Source organism: Cricetulus griseus, chromosome 7 (genome assembly GCF_003668045.3).
Source record: "Cricetulus griseus strain 17A/GY chromosome 7, alternate assembly CriGri-PICRH-1.0, whole genome shotgun sequence".
In the NCBI taxonomy this organism is placed as follows: domain Eukaryota; kingdom Metazoa; phylum Chordata; class Mammalia; order Rodentia; family Cricetidae; genus Cricetulus; species Cricetulus griseus.
In genome coordinates, this window is record NC_048600.1 from 69,442,343 (window position 1) to 69,458,723 (window position 16,381).

Below are 16,381 nucleotides of genomic sequence, written 5' to 3' on the forward strand. Positions count from 1 at the left end.
ACAGCTCTACCCTCAGCTTCTCCTCCACCCTTAAGGACAAGCTGGGGACCCGAAGAGCACATTTGAAGAGATGGCCATCTGGACTGGGGATGTGGTGGCTTTCTTCTTTCTCCCAGCCACACCCAACTTACTCCTCATGAGACTAGAAGACAGTGCAGGGCCTGGGACTTGTGCCTTCCTCTGAGAGCCGGAAACTAGAACATGACTTCCTCACAACTCCCATAGTCACTCTCTACCATGTCTGAACCCTCATAATTGGGGGGTGCTCGAGGTTGGCTCCGGTTTGTGGCAGGCCCACCGTTCACCTCACAGTCAGCATAGGAGGGCCCGGCTCTGCTGAGGCGCATGCTCACCCCCTTATAGCCCCCTTCTGCCAGGCAGGGCCCACCTCCTCCCTGGCGGAACTGTGAGTGGTAGTAGCTGATGGCTGTGTACTCATTGAGACAGGGGGCGAGCAGATGTTCCCGGGGACTCGGGGGCCGTGGAGGCATCAGGTCCTCCAGGTTCTGGTTGCTATAACGGGGTGGGAGGGGTGCCCGCTTGTTTTCCAGTTCCAGGGGGAAAGGGAAGCCCCCATAGAGGCCGGTGGGATCTGGCATTACAGCAGGGCTGACATGTCGGTGAGGAGAGGGTGGCAGAGGACCCTGCATTGCTTCGGAGTGTGGGTATTCCCAATGTTCCTTCCGGGAGTAAGTTGGGGGCCAGACCGCAGCTCCACCTGGATATACTGAAAGAAAACAGTAAGACTTGGTGAGTCTGTGTTTCCATGATGGTCATTCCAGAGAGCTGTACAGGGGCTATCAATGACTTGACATTTGGTAGGGATTACCCAGGGAGCTGGTGGGCTTGTGACTGATCTGTGCATCTTGTCTCTGGAAGCTTGAATGGATCTACAATGCAGTGAGGGCAAATTGAAGCCTTGAGGTTAAACTCAAAGCCAGTCCTTCTTGCAAATCTCTACTGCCAACCTGTGTCAGTGAGAATGGAGGACTAGAGAAAAATGGACAGTTCTATGCCATCTACACTGCTCTTGGACAGCTGCCACTCTTCCCAAGACCCATGGAGAGTTTAATTTCTGAACTGAAGGAAACAAGTATACGGTGTGGACTTGACAATGGCATAGTGTCTGTCACAGGGGGTGGTGGAATGAGAGGAGGCTCAGAAGGAGTCCCTATCTCTGCCACTGAGAGCAACTTATTTCATCGGTATGCCCTCAGTGCCATACCATGACCACACCTGCTGTAACTACTGGGAAGCACACCAGATACATAGAAAGTGCTCCACAAATCCACCCCCTTCTGAGCCAAAGACAAGAGGGGCTTTGGTTTCTTACTCTCAGCCTCCCAAGTCTCACTTTCAGATTGAATGGCCAGAACCTTTCCATTTCCAGAACAGCACAAAGGTGCAGACATCTCCCCTTCTTCCCCAGGTCTACCCAAGATCCTTCAAGCCTACGTTCCATGACATAAGTATCAGTTTGATCAGTGGCTGTTCCACTGTATACCAATGTGTATACAGAATATTTTGGGCTCCCACCCCTTTCCGACCATCCCTGAGCCACCTGACTTCTGGTTATACTGACCCAGCTCCTCTCCTGACCAGGTTCTCTTGATGATGGGCTCGTGGCCAGGGTGTGAGGAGACCGAGGCTGGTGGGAGCCTGGGAGGCACACTGCACACCACAGGCCGCTGCTTAGAGCTAGGTCCAAAGGTGACAAGTTCGTTCGGAACTGAAGTCTTGCTGGGCTCTTGGTTCAAGTTGTTGCAGGAGCTGGTGCTCAATGGGTCAAGCTCAATGGCAGGCGGAACTTGGGTGTCAACACCAATGCTCCTGGCTAGGAGGTCTGGGTCCTCCATGGCCACTGGCTTGTGAGACTTGCAGCGGCGACAGTAGAGGAGGAGTCCCACGGTGGCAATGATGATGAGAGGTAAGGCTACTAGGATTATCAGGAACTCCTGTTGTCCCCAGTCCCCTCTCTTAATCTCAGGGGTGATGAGGCAGTGTCCTCCAGAGCAGCCCCTTGCTTCCATCTCACACCTGCAGAGATTGAGAAGTGCTTAGCAGACCTTTGAAAGTCCCTCTTTAAAAAATTATTCATTTAATGTATGAATATCTTGTCTGCATGTATGCCTGTGTACCATGTGTGCCTGATGTCCTCTGAGGCCCAAAGAGGGAATAAGATCCTACAGACTGTTTGTGAGCCATCATGTGCTGGGAATCAAAACCATGTCCTCTGGAAGAACATTAAGTACTCTTAGCCACTGAGCTATTTTTTCAGCTCCCTAAAGGTCCCTCTTCCAAAGTCCTATGGAACAGGACCCTCACCCTCAATCATGTCACTTCCTACCAAAAGTCAAAGGGAATTGTCAAACACACCAACACATTGATAGCAGAACCACCCCCACTAGTGTGTCTGTGTGTGCTTGTGTGCGTGTGCACATGCACACACATTTGCATATGTACAGTCTGGGGGTGGGTACATAGCTCAGTGGGTAAAGGCACTTATTGTTCAAACATGAGGAACTGAGTTTGAATCACCAGCATCCACATAAAAAGCTGGCTATGTTGGTACCAAACTATGAGAGGCAGAGACAGGCAGATCACTGAGGCTTGTTGCCCCATCTCCCCAGCCCAGTGAGACCATCTCTTGAGAATAAGACAGAGAGTGATAGAGTAGAACACCAGGCATCCTCCTCTGGACCCCTACATACACAAACACATGTGCAAGCATACATGTGTGTCCTGCACTGCTTAGCTGCTTTACATGCTATATCTGCTTGGAGGAAGTATTGTCAACCTAGCAGAATCTTGAGTAGTCCAGGAGATAGATGACTGTATGGACATGCCTATGTGGAATTATTATGATTGCATTAACTGCGGTGGGAAGACATGCCCACTGTGGGCAGCACCATTCCCTGGCTAGGATGCTGGCTGTACCAATGGAGAAAGGAGACTGAGCAGCAGCGTCATTCATCTCTCTGCTTCCTGACTGTGGAATTGATGTGACCAGCTGCTTCGAGCTCCTGCCCCTTTGGCTTCCTCACTGGTGGACTGCACCTTAAACTGGGAGCCAGAATAAGCCCTTTCTCCCTTAAGTTGCTTTAGTCACAGTGTTTTATCACAGCAACAGAAAAAGAAACTAAGTCATTATATGATGATGGAGGATGTCCTTCTGTATATATGTTTCTCTTATTGGTTGATGAATAAAACACTGTTTAGCCAATAGCCAACAGAGGCAGGAAGACAGGCGGGACTAGGAGACGAGGAGAATTTTGGGAAAGGTAGGCAGAGAGAGACCGGAAGAAGACACCATGGGAGCACAGGGAGGATAGGACATGCCAGGTGCTCTCCAGTAAGGTAAGGCCATGTAGAAATACATAGATTAGTAGTTATGGTTAATAATTAAGACAGAGCTAGCCAATAAGAAGCCCTAGTCATTGGCCAACAATTTAATAATTAATATAGCATCTCTGTGTGTTTATTTGGGGCTGAAGTGGTGGGACCTGGTGGGACAGAAACTGTTCCTCTACAATATGGCCTCTGGGGCCATCTTCAATTTGGTATTACTTGGTGTAAGGTCCTTAGAGAACAACAAATCCCACTTTGGAGGGATTTGAATGAAAAGTTCCCCCCATCCTAATTGAGTTTCAAATTTATCTCAGTGCCAATAATTTCACCACAAGCAGCTTGTTCTGCTGTGTGAAATGTTGTTTTCCTCCAAGTTCCTCTTTTAAAACATAAATGCCACTTTCCTGGCTTGCTCCCACACACCCTCCAATGACCTTGATGAATAAATAACATTCTTATATCAAAGCAGGCAGAGATCAGGACAAGAATGATAACTGCTGAGAAGGACTTGAGTCATTGACACATTGGGTGATCTTGGACAAGCCTCTTCCCTCTCTGGGTCTCTGTTTCTCCATCTACACAATGGTGGTAGGGCTATGTCATTGACTTTTTTTAAAGACAGGATATGTCATAGCCCAGGTTCCCAAGCTTGGGTCTATCAACACTAGATACCTGTTCAAATGCTTTGTTTCTAGAATGTGTCTCCATCCCCAGCAACTCTCATTGCCTAGCCTAGTCAGGGGCAGAGTGCAGAATTTTGCTGGCAGGTCTGAGTCATAGCTGTTCCTGGGCCCAGGATAATCAGTTTCCTCAAATGTGTCTGGGACACACAGTACAAAGCAAGTGCAGTCATTTCTCCATAGATGTCAGCCAAAGTTGACATGCCCTAAAAAGCTAGTGAGATGTGTATGTAGCTTTCTGGTCCCTCATTTGTGGGTCTGGTTCATAAGGTTGGGGATTGGGTTTGGGAAACAACCTTCTTCACAAGCATCCCTTCCCACAGTGTCCTGATGCAGGGAAGTCACAGGAGAAAAGGGCCCAGAGGCCTGGCTTCTGGACTCCCACTCCAGAGGACAAGAAGCAAAGATCACTCTCTACAGCTCCAGGATAAGAAGCCAGAGTATGTGGCCTCTCTGGACTTACCTGTCACCTGTGTAAGGGTGAGGACAGTTACAGGAAGTGCCTTCAGGGGAAGAGACACATGTGCCACCTTCCTGGCAGGGTGCAGAAGTGCAATTCTCCCTTCCAAGTTCACAGTTCCTGCCAGAGAATGGAGGGGGGCATCTGCACAGGTAGCCTGGGAGAAAAAGGAAGACAAGTGAGCAACCAGCTAGTGGGTAGGGCCCCAGGAAAACTTGCATCTTGGTGCTGTAGTTCAAGAATTATTTGTCTACTAGATACTAGTGGCTTGCCCAAGATCACTCTGGGCTGTAGTGAGGGACCTTACCCTGTCAACTCTACAGTGAGACCCAAGCGCTACACCATAGCCAGGGGTCTTTGGGATAAACCTTGGGGATCACTGTCTCAGTCATTACCTGATCCAAGGGCAGGTGAGCAGCTCCCACCATTGAGGCATGGGTTCTGGCTGCAGGCAGTGCTGGGCCAGCAGCATTGGGTGAGGGCCTGTCTCTCCAGCCAGCCCACCATCTTCTTTCCATGGCCAAGCGGCTCTAACCTCTCACCATTGACCACAACAGCATCCAGGCAGCCTTCAAAGCCCAAGGAAACATTTGAAGGAGAATTTGAGGGGACAAGGCCACCCAGCAGTAGGTGTCTCTCAGTCCTCAGACCCTGACATTCCTCTGGGATGACAAGGGAGGTGTTGTCCGTGGTGTCAACCAACAGATGAACAGAAGTGCCCCTCTCCTCAAACAGCATGGAGTGCCACTCTCCATCATTCATGGGATGCCGGGCAGAAAGGTTTCCATAGAAACCACCTGGGCAGCTGTATTCCAGCTGGAGAAAGCCATTGGCCAGCTGCAAAAAGAGCACAGATAGCCATCAGCAAAACAAAGATTTTTGTAATTCTGCTGACAGGCTTCCAATTGCAAGAATGCTATTGGTGTTTTCTTCCCTCCCCCACCTCCTTTTGCTATGTAGCCAAGGATAACCTTGAACTCCTCATCCTTGTGCCTCTACATCCTAATTAGCTAGCATTTCAGTTTACCACCATATCTCATTTACATGGTGCTGGAGATTGAATCCCAGTCTTTGTGCACGACAGACAAGTGCTCTACCAATTGAGAGCCACGTCCCCATTTTCAAGCATTTTCAAATGCTTCTGACATTGCCTCTGAAGAATTCAACTGCCCTCAGAATCCCATCCAGTCCTTACTATATTCCATGGGATGATCAAGATCCCATTTGACAGACGAGGAACCCGAGGCCCAAATAAACCTTACTGATGGGACCCTGTGTTTTTGATCATTCAAGCGATTGTACATGGATCAGCTAGCCTAGCCTAGGTGTTGAGCTCCAGACTTGCAAGAAACAAAGACAACCAAGGTGGATGGTACCTGAGGAGCAACAGCCAAGGTGGCCTCTGCACATGTGCATGCACACACATCCCTGAAGTTAAAATGATAGAGAACCTCTGGCTTAGAACATTCTAGTTAGCTTTATTCTCAACAGGTAGACATGGCTTATAGAGCACTGGGTCAGCTAGAATGGCTGCAGGGCAGACAGTCCTGGGTCTTGTGTGTTCTGATAGATAGTCACACCCAGCATCCTTGAAAACCATGAGAGGATTCTTTGCCAGGAATTGGCTCAGTAGACACATCCTCATAGCACCCCTCATTTTCCCAGGATGGGGTCCCCATGGCAGCCACTCGGGTGGGAGTCATCTTACCTTCAGAGAAATAGAGATTGTTTCATTGGTGAACATTAGAACGGCCTGTGGCTGGAGGGTCTTCAGGTAGAAGTGGACCTGCCAGTTCCGAGCCTCTCGGGGCCTGTACCGCACATAGCTCTGACCACTGAACCTCAACGTGGTACCTGCAAATGAACCCCAGGTGTCACCATCCTTGAAGTGTCACAGACCTCTTAGACTGACTTTGTCTCATTCAACCCTTGGGTGGCAAACAGGTCACTTCTCACATCTGATACATGAAGAGGCCAGACTGGGTGCGGTAGATTACTTTTCCAGAGCCACACAGGGAGCTGAGCTGTCACCCTGCATGCCTTCCTCTGGGTACAAGTTCCACGGGATCACTCCCAGGCTGAGGGTCAGGAGTGGTGAGCTTCAGCCATAAAGAAAGAAAAACTCAGTGGGGGTAGGGAGGGGGCCCAGGGCTAATTAGATGTGTGAAGTCAAGCTTTTAAATCCTGCACCACCCATATTTTTTGGCTATCACTGGAAGAGGGGAGATAGAATTGAAGAAAATTCTGTAGCTGTGTGGAATTCATTCAGGAACACAGGGGTCTGTGTTTTCCTTGGGTAAGTAGGGAACTTCCCAAGCAAGATGATCTTGAAGGGTCAAGTCCAGCATCCCCCAGCCCCCTTACTGATTAATAATGCAGAGTTGTATAGGCAAGTCTGAGGTTTCACCTGGGCAAGGGGGATGGTAGGGGGAGGTCTCCAGCTTGTCTTGTTTGATCACCATGCACTCTTTTTTTTTTTTTTTGATGCAAACTGCATGAGGCTTTATTATAGTTGTTTAACGAGCTAACCCCATGTTACCTAGGGTCTTTCATCCACCCACCATGGCGGATGGCTAGTAAAGACAGCTTGAATCGGCTGCATAGAGATCTTATAGGGCAGCATAAGGGGAGTGTCTAGGGTTACGCACAGGCTCAGGATTGGTATGCCTCCAGGCTTGGAGGTGTCAACTGTGTTGATTGGTCAACTGGTTGTTATGGCACGTAGGCCCTCCCAGGGTGGTTGCTATGCTCTGTGTGTCATTGCTGTGTACTCACCATGCACTCTTAGGTGACAGTCTTTGGAAGCAGTGTGCTTTAGGAAATGTGGCATCAGAGTAAGCACCTTCTTCCCTAGACATGAACTCAACTATGATGCCCCTAGTCCCCCCAGCTGCCTGTTCATCCTCAGGGCAAAGAGTGAATGGCATAGGCCCCCAATACCCAGGGAGGAGGGACTATAGGAGAGAAGAAATAAAGGAAGCGGGGCTGCATCTTAAAGTACAAGGAATCCCAAGACAGAAAGATTCTACCACACGAAGTCTAAAACCCCTCAACCTGGTCTTTCCATTGTAGTGGACGTTAATGGATGAGAGACAGAAATTGATTCAGATCAAGAACTCCCAAATGTGGCCAGGTTTTAGAATTGGCTGGGGACTCACTAAAAACAGCATCCCAGAGTCCCCTATTGCACAGTCTGACTCAAATGCTCTAGGTGGGGCTGGGAATGTGGCTCAGTTGGTAGAGTGCCTGCAGAGTTCCATCCCTGGCACACAAAACTGGGCATGGTGGCACATGCCTGTAGTCCCAGAACTTAGAAGGTGGGAGGAGGAGGATCAGGAGTTCAGGGTCATGCTTGGCTACTCAGCCAGCTGAAGGTCAGCCAGAATTTTAAAAAATCTTCCCATGGTGGGTGTTGTGGAAGGGAGCCTAAGGGAGGCTTCAAGACACTGGTCACATTCTAAGCCTGACTGAGATTCAGGCTACACTGACATACTGGGTTTTGGAAAACACATTGAGGTGCTTGCATGTGGTGCATAAACCAATTTTCTGCGTGTCCTATTTTTCTAAAATGTTATCAAAACACCCTACCTGCGGTGATTCTGGCAATCGGCAAGCTCAGCTAGGGTTTCTCAAAGTGCAGCCCTGGGACCACGTGCTTCCAGTTGAATGCCAAAGGAAGGGCTCACCCAAGGCTTTGCAACGAAAACTCTAGCAGCACGCCCAGAGCAGTCTCTTTGAGCACACTCTCCCTGGGGCTGTGCACAGTAGGACTGGCTTTTAGAACCTCTGCTGTCTGCTGCCAGATGGTCCAGAGAGAGCCTTCAGCTATTCCAGCTTTCCCTGCAGGCGGCCTTGGGGAGAAATGCAGAGAGGGGACTGACTCCTTACCCACTAGCCTAGGCCCACTGTTCCCTATCAGCCTCTAAATCTGAGCCACAGTCTCCACAATGCAAGCTGGGTGGGTACCTCAAAGGTAAACCAGGCCAAGTCACTTCATGAACGTGTGTGTGTGTGTGTGTGTGTGTGTGTGTTGGTGTTTGTGCATGTGGGGGCCAGAGGTCGACATTAGCTCTCTTCTTCAATTGCTCTCCACTTTGTTTCTCAACCCAGTGGCTCTGGCTGAACCTATTGCTGGCTGATCTAGTGAGCCCCAGAGATCCTCCTGTCTCCACCTCCTTAGTTCTGGGATTATAGGTACATGCTTCTGTATTTGAAGCTAGACATCTAGACTCAGGTTCCCATACTTGAATGAGAGCAATTTACCAACTGAACCATTTCCACAGTTTGTGTCAGTTTCCATTTGACAAAGGTGAGCTGGCCCAGGATGTGGGTCTTCTTGCCTGGGATATTGGATTGCTTAGTATGGAGTTTAGGCTCTGAATAGGGCATACTGGTGCTTGAATAGCCTGGCCTCCATTGAAGGCTGGATAGTTTCTGGCAAAACAACACCCATCTTTAACACAGAAGGGTCTGATGATCCACATGGAGTCTGGCACATAGCAGGCTCTCTCTACTACCGTCTGCTCTCATGTGAGTGACAGCCAGCACCATCTTGGGCTCACTGTGGCCAGCCATGGACTACATGCTATTACATCTATATGAAATTTATTCCCCAAACCAGCTTAAGGTGAGGGGTGCTCTTTATAGATTGGCAATAGGAGTCTGGTGGACTTTACAGAACCCAACCAAGGACACACCACTAGTAAGTGACAGAGCTGGGGTATGAACCTATGTTGGGTCTATTTCTTGAGCTGATACCAGCAGGCTGTGGGGTTGACAGCAGTGGCATCAGTAACTGACATGTCTGGAGTATCTCCTCTGTCAGGCTCTTCTCCAAGAGTACCTGATACGTTAAACTCAATCCTTACAATAGCAAAGCCCACAGAGGTAGACAGATCAAAGAATCCCCTCCAGTCATCTGGCTGGAAAGTGGCAGGGTAAAGATGTGAATAAACTCTGGCAGCCTGACTCCCCTGTCCAGGCTTTTAGCTACTATGTCTTTTGTAATTGATGGTTACTTTCAAAATCCCAGGTAGTGTTGGGAACTTGGTTGGTGCCCCATGACTAAACTGTGACATCACTCCCAGTGTTATGCTGGTCTGTGGCATTTAGTTGGATATAGCCATGCTTGTGAGTTTCTGTGGGAGTTCACATGGATGTAGGAAGCCAGGATCCAGCAATACACCCCCAGGCCTTACCATTGCAGGAACAGTTCCTCCCCAGGTGGTGTCGTGGTGTCAGGATGCTGAGCCTGGCTGTGCTGTAAGTGGGCCCAACCCTGGGCTCCAGGGACACTGTCTCTTGGCAAGTATGATCCTGGCAGCTTGGTCCTTGGCATGGTACCACAGGCAGGGCTGACCTCATCTGAATTCCCACTGAGTGTTCCATCTCTTTGGCTGAATGAACTATGGCAGATGCCAGCTCCTGGAGGTCATAGGAGGTTCCGGAATGTCCCTCAAAGACCAGGAGCACATCCACCCCAGCTGTGATCTCTGCAGGTTGCAGGCTGGCCAGATGGATGTTGGCTCGTTTGATGTCCAAGGTATTGCTCAGGAATCTCTGCAGGTTGCGCCAATGGTCACTCACCAGCTCCTCAGGGGTGAGTTGGTGAAAGCCCAGCCACATAGCTTGCTGAGGAGCCTCCTGACCTATGTGCCACACATGGACATGAACCCCAGTGGTGGTGGTGAAGGTGCCATCACTGACTGTAACATTAAGTGAGTATCGGCCACGAGGCAGTCCTTGGGATGCAATAATCTTGCCATCAGATGCACCCACCGAGAAGTACCTGCCGAGGGTTTCCTCTCGCTCCAGGCTGTAGGTCAGTGTGTCCTGTGGGTCTCGGTCTGTGGCATGGATTTTACCTACCATGCCGCCCTGGAATTCCTCCTCTCCCACTGTGATGAAGATCTCTAGTGGAAGTGTGGAGGGTGGGTAGCGGCTCTGCTCTGTCACATGTACTTGCACCATCGTGGAAGATGACAAGGGCGGGAGGCCACTGTCTGACACCTGTGGGTAAGACAAACAGTGCTGGTACCCACTATGCCCAGCTGAAGCTGTTCCCCCTACCAGCCTTGTCTCCCTCCCCCATACCCAGCGGGACAAGTGCTGCATGCTGTCCTGCTTGGAAAAAGATCAACTCCAAAGCCCAAGGGTGTGCTGGAGAGTTTCTTAAGGTTTTTATAGAAAATAGGGAAACAGTAAAACAACTCAATTCCTCCTCCCCCAAGCCTCACGGGCCCTGAGCCTCCTAAGTCCCTCCAAGCAAGCCTCCATGTTTAAGCAAGCACATGTTTGTGCTTATTTGTGTCCATGCATATGCTGACCGAGCCAGCTCTGAGCCCTCTCTCCACTCTCCAACCTAGACTCTGGTAAGCCAGGGGCACCTCTGACCATTCTTCAGCAGCCCCTTCCAAGGCTGCTACTCACTGAGGGAGAGCCCCTCTGGGGTTCCCTTCCTACATGATAGGAGTGGGATGGGAACTCATTCTCTGGGCCAGATGAGAGCTTCCTGTGGAGGGCCCTCTGCTGCAGTCAGGGAACAGGCAGGGTGAGTGATCAAGCCTGCAAGAGGCTATGGGCTTGGACAAAGTGAAGAAAATAACAGACCTCGGGAGAAGTCAAGTGAGGGGGCTGACGTAGGTCAGGTGAAAGTGAAGGCATCTCTACAGGGGTAGGAGCATGGCAGGGGTGGGAGAAATGGCATGCCCAATTAAACAGGAAGGCACTGGAGCAAACGTAGGGAATGTTGGCATGGGCTCCACAATGGACTGAGGAGCATAAGGCTGGATCTCCCGCCACAGTTGTGGAAAGCTAGTGAAGGCTTTAAACAAGGATAGCATGACCTCCTTAAGTGAGAAGATCGGGGCTGGAGAGATGACTTGGGGCTTAAGAGCGCTTGCTGCTCTTGTGGCTAACCCAAGCTTTGTTCTTAGCACCCACAATGGAAGGCTCATAACCACTTGTGATTCCAGTTCCAGGAGAGCTAAACAAAACATAAATACATGTTTAAAAAAATTAGGGTAACTGTTTGACCTGGCTTGCCAAAGCTGGCTTAGAGTGTTCTCGGCTATGGATCAATTGTCACCGATGCTTAGTGTTTCTGTCCATTCAAAATTCAAATGTTAAAATACAGTCCCCATTGTCTGTAAGGGGGGCCTTTGGGATATAAGAGCATAGCTGTGGGGCCTTTGTGAAGATGATTAGTCCCTTAAAAGAAAAAGCTTTTTTAAATTTTACCAGACAACATCTGGCTACATAGCTCAGGTTGGCCTCAGGACTTAGCAATCTTCTCCTGCCTCAGTCTTGGAATTACAGGTGTGTACAACCCCTTTCTTTCTTCCTTTCTTTCTTTCTTTCTTTCTTTCTTTCTTTCTTTCTTTCTTTCTTTCTTCCTTTTTTTTTTTTTTTTTTTTTTGGTTTTTTGAGACAGGGTTTCTCTGTGTAGCTTTGGAGCCTATCCTGACACTCGCTCTGGAGACCAGGCTGGCCTTGAACTCACAGAGATGCGCCTGTCTCTGCCTCCCGAGTGCTGGGATTAAAGGCGTGTGCCACCAACGCCCGGCTTTACAACTCCTTTGCTTTGTTTTAAAACATGGTCTAGACATGTAGCTCACACTGCCCTGGAACTCCATTTGTAGCCCAGATTGACCTCACATTTATAATCCTCCTGCCTCAGCACCCCTAGTACTAGTATTACAGGTATATAATGTACTATGACTGAAGGGACAGCAGTGCCCTTATAAGCGGTTGGCACCTGCTTCCTGTCTTCCTGCAATTTTAGGAAGAAGTCCCTCATCAGGATCTGCACACAGCTTCATTCTGACCTTGGCCTTCGGCTCCCAGAACTGTAACAGGTCTGATTTCTGTCTGTCCAGTCTGTAGCATTCTGCTATAGTAGCCAGTTGAACCAGATAGCGCTTCTGTCGCACAATATACCACAGTTTGGACCTCAGCTATCAGTCACCCATAAAATGAACGATCTTCCAGCCCCACCATGACTGACCAGCCTTATCTATGCTTCAATTTCCTTACTGATGTCACTTCCTGTTTTTTTTTTTTTTTCAATCACAGGTCACTTCAAACTCTTACCCAACTCCAGTCCTTATTCATCTTACTCTTCCTGCCTCTCCTGCCCACTGTCCTTCAAGCCCCCTCAGGTCTCCACTCAGACATCACCTGTGTGACAAATATGTGTGCACTCTGCCTTGAGTCCCTCATTACCTTAGTTACTTACTTATCATTGTTTATCTTCATACTCAGAATGGAGCACCCACAAGAAAAGGAGCCATCCCTTCACATCCCATGCTAAGGATGTCCTCAGGCCTCCAAATGCATGTACACACACGGATAGTTAAGCACATGTACACACACATATACACATATACACATGCACATACACACAGACAGATACGTATACACATGCACACACAGACACACAAATGTGTCTGTCTGTCTGCCTCTCTCTCTCTCGCTCTCTCTCTCTCACAGACACACAGACACACACACACACACACACACACACACACACACACACACACACACACACACACAGGAGATGAGGATTCATGCCAAATTCAGTGTGAAGTCCCTAGCCCACTGCCAGTTACATAACACTCCACACACTTTCTCCTCACAGCAGAAGCACCACCAGTGTGTCTACCAGCAGGCATCCTGTCCCCAAGGCTATCACCATACACACTAGCTTGGAAGCACACAGACAGCACTTACCTCAATGTGAAGCTGATACCACTCCTTCACTCTCCTGCTCAGGGCTGCAGCTGTCACCAGCCATCCATCTGGAGTCACCCGGAACACAGACCCAGTGTTCCCCCCAGTGATCCGGAAGGAGTAGGGGGGCCCATTCTGTGGGGAGTCAGGATCATCCAGGATCAGCTGCAGGACTTTGTTGCCAATAGGGGAGTTCTCCTGTGACCGAGAATGACAGGAAGCCAGAGAGCAATGTAAGCCACAGCCCCTCAGATCCCTCCTTTGTGGTCCAATCTTCCAGGGAACCAGTCCTTATCTCTGCCCACAGACTGGGAGCAGGCTGAAAGCTAGCCTGGTAGTCTTCCCTCCATGTCCTTGAGTACAGTCCCAGGTCTTAGATACTGAAGGTCAAACCCATATCCAATAGTGGAGGCCATTGACTGACCCCACAGTTCACAGATTGCAAGTTCTTAGTGTCGGTGGGTGCATGGTGGAAGCACTTCCATTTTTAATCATTATTTTTTTAGTTAGAAAACAAAATAATGGGTTTCATTATGACATTTTATGTATGTGCATATATATGCATGTGCACACACACACATAATTTTACTTTATTTTTACACACATCCTCAGACCCTTCTAGTCCTTCCTTCTCCATCTCATAGGTCTTCCTCCTCCCCAAATAGTCTCCTTTCTGTTTTCATTACATGTGTGTGAATATATATATGCACAAATCTACATATATGTACATATTTAAAGCTAGATTCACATATGAGAGTTAACATGCACTATGTCTCATTTCTTCCCCCATGTACCTTCATGTTTGAAATCTCTGAGTTGGATACTACCTACTTCAATGGCCACCGTGAACCTCAAATAGGACAGGATAGTGGTCCTATAAAAAAAAATCTAACAAGAGGCCCGTTTCTTTTCTGTCCCATAACCCACAGCCCCCTTTGGTTCTCTGTGTTGCCTTTAGGGACAGCAGAGGGGAAAAAAAATCACAGCTCATTGGGTGAGCTGATAACCCTGGGAAGCCCCACCCATTGGGAGGGACACAAGAGGAGGGTGGGCTCAGGATGCCCTTACCTGGACAGCAGTGCTGTAGTTGAGCTGGAAGAACCTGGGTGGGTTGTCATTGACATCAACCACCTCAACAGCCACTTCTGTGTCTTTGTGCATTGGGGGCTGTCCACTGTCTGTGGCTCGGAGCTTCAGGGAGTAGCTGGGTGTCTGTGGCAAAATGCACAGTAGGGAATTAAGATAAAGCCTAGTGTCTGCCCCTTGATGTATTGCTTCCTCCCAAGGCCCACCCATAGCACTGGCATTCAGGTGTCAGAATTAGATAGAAAGAGAGTGATTTGCAACCCAGTAGCTTCTCACTATGAGGCCTTGGGAAGGGGACTGAGTTGTGGGAGAGGGTAAAGTCAGGTCATACTTGGATGACTGTGGGCATCAAATGGTGAGATTCACCTAAGACATCCAGCAAAGTGCCTGATGCCAGTAACTGATCTCAGTTCATGTTAGCTGTCACTGGATTGATCCCTTGTCAACCTGCCTCTTGCCTCAGAGTTCACAGAGAAATCATCTTGGGCCTGTCTGGACATCAGAATGGGGTGTGGTTGCCCTTTACCCTCTGGACTTGCCACAGAGCCATGTTTCTGCTCAACCTGGACATGGCTCACCTGTTCCCAGTCCAGCGCTTTGGCCACCTGAAGCTTCCCCTTCTTGGGGTTGATAGTGAAGTGTCCAAGCTGGTTCCCTCCTACCAGGCTATAGGTGATGGCATTATTTATAGGTCCATCCTCATCAAATGCTGATACCTGTAGCAGAGGGGGGATTGTGAATGCAGTCACAAGAGTGACCAGAAAGGAATCTTAGCCCCGAGAGTGATGGCTGTGTCCATATCCCAATGGCTGCCACTGAGTCAGTAGCCCCCACCCCAAGAGGATCTCTTGTGATCTTAGAATTCCATGGATCACTTATTTATCACTTCTCTCACAGTGGCAGGGTATACCAGGGTTGGTTCCAGGAGACCAGGATATGAGGAACATGTGCAATGATCCACCCTTATTAAGTGTTGTGTCTGATGTTGTGTTGAATCGTGGTGGTTTTCATGGGAGTACAGAGTGGGGAGACATCCAGGAAGGTTATAAGAGGATTCAGAGAGCTTTGATGGATGAGGGAGGATCTGGTCATAGAAGAGCCCTCCAGGCAGAGGAAATGGTATGCACAAGGAAGTGTGAAGGTGTGTTCAGAAAGGCAATTCTTGATTTGCATTTGGGGCACAGGATGCATATGGAGGCAGGAGAGACCATAAGGGAGATGGAGAGGAGTCCTGAAGAACTAAATATGAGCATGCTTCATGGAAGGAGGGAGCAACTGTGAATTTAAATGCAAAGAAGTATGATGTGGTATGCCCTCTGTCCCTAGCTCCCATCTACTGGCACTCCATGTCACCATCATGGGAATCGAGCAGACCTCTTTTTGTTCTCCTATTGAATATTGCCAATCCAGTGTCCTTACTAAATGTCTCAGACACTTACATGTGACACAGTTTTGCTGAGAAGTTACAAGTTATGTGCTGTAGAACATTGGCTTGATAAACCAATCTATACTTATGGTGACTAGGGGACCCATAGGGGAGTGAGGGAAGAGCCACCCAGAGCCCACACCCCACAAAGAGTAAAGCTGGGGTTTCTTACAGTCAAGATGGTGTCACCCACAACGGCGTTCTCTAAGACCCTCACAGTGTACAGGTCATGGGTGAATCTGGGGTGGTGTTCATTAACATCGGTGACATTAACCACTATGGTGGTCACGTCACTGAGGGAGGAAGAGCTCTTCCGGCTGCATTCGATGGACAGGAAGTACTTGGGAGTTGTCTCAAAGTCCAGGCTCCCGTTGACATATAGGATTCCTGAGGAGAGAAGAAATGATGAAGGTGAGGCAGCTGGAACCATGAGGCAGAGTTTTGAGGGGCTGGGAGCTAGCTCCAGTGCACTGGGGTGCCTGGGAGGACTCTGCATGAGATGCAGTGAGATCCTTCCATGAGTCCCTGTGGGTTTGACTCAGGCTCCATAGCTAGGAGGAGAAAAGAGAGATGGTTTCCTTATTCTGTCTTTCCTCATTATCATAATGGAAAATTCAGGGGTGTCAGGAATTTGGCTGGGCACAGGGGTGG

General features: G+C 49.1%; 1 protein-coding gene across 1 annotated transcript in view; it reads right to left on the reverse strand.

The window, feature by feature from the left end:
* Positions 1-194: 194 nt before the first annotated feature.
* Fat2 (FAT atypical cadherin 2) overlaps positions 195-16,381 on the reverse strand; it is a 58,865-nt gene continuing 42,678 nt past the window's right edge. Inside the window, exons 14-23 of the mRNA XM_027427455.2 lie at positions 15,903-16,117; positions 14,883-15,020; positions 14,287-14,430; positions 13,219-13,416; positions 9,687-10,497; positions 6,197-6,342; positions 4,884-5,325; positions 4,492-4,645; positions 1,583-2,037; positions 195-727 (exon numbers count right to left, since the gene is read on the reverse strand). Coding sequence (XP_027283256.1) covers positions 195-727; positions 1,583-2,037; positions 4,492-4,645; positions 4,884-5,325; positions 6,197-6,342; positions 9,687-10,497; positions 13,219-13,416; positions 14,287-14,430; positions 14,883-15,020; positions 15,903-16,117 — 3,236 coding nt within the window. The remainder of the gene's footprint in view (positions 728-1,582; positions 2,038-4,491; positions 4,646-4,883; positions 5,326-6,196; positions 6,343-9,686; positions 10,498-13,218; positions 13,417-14,286; positions 14,431-14,882; positions 15,021-15,902; positions 16,118-16,381) is intronic.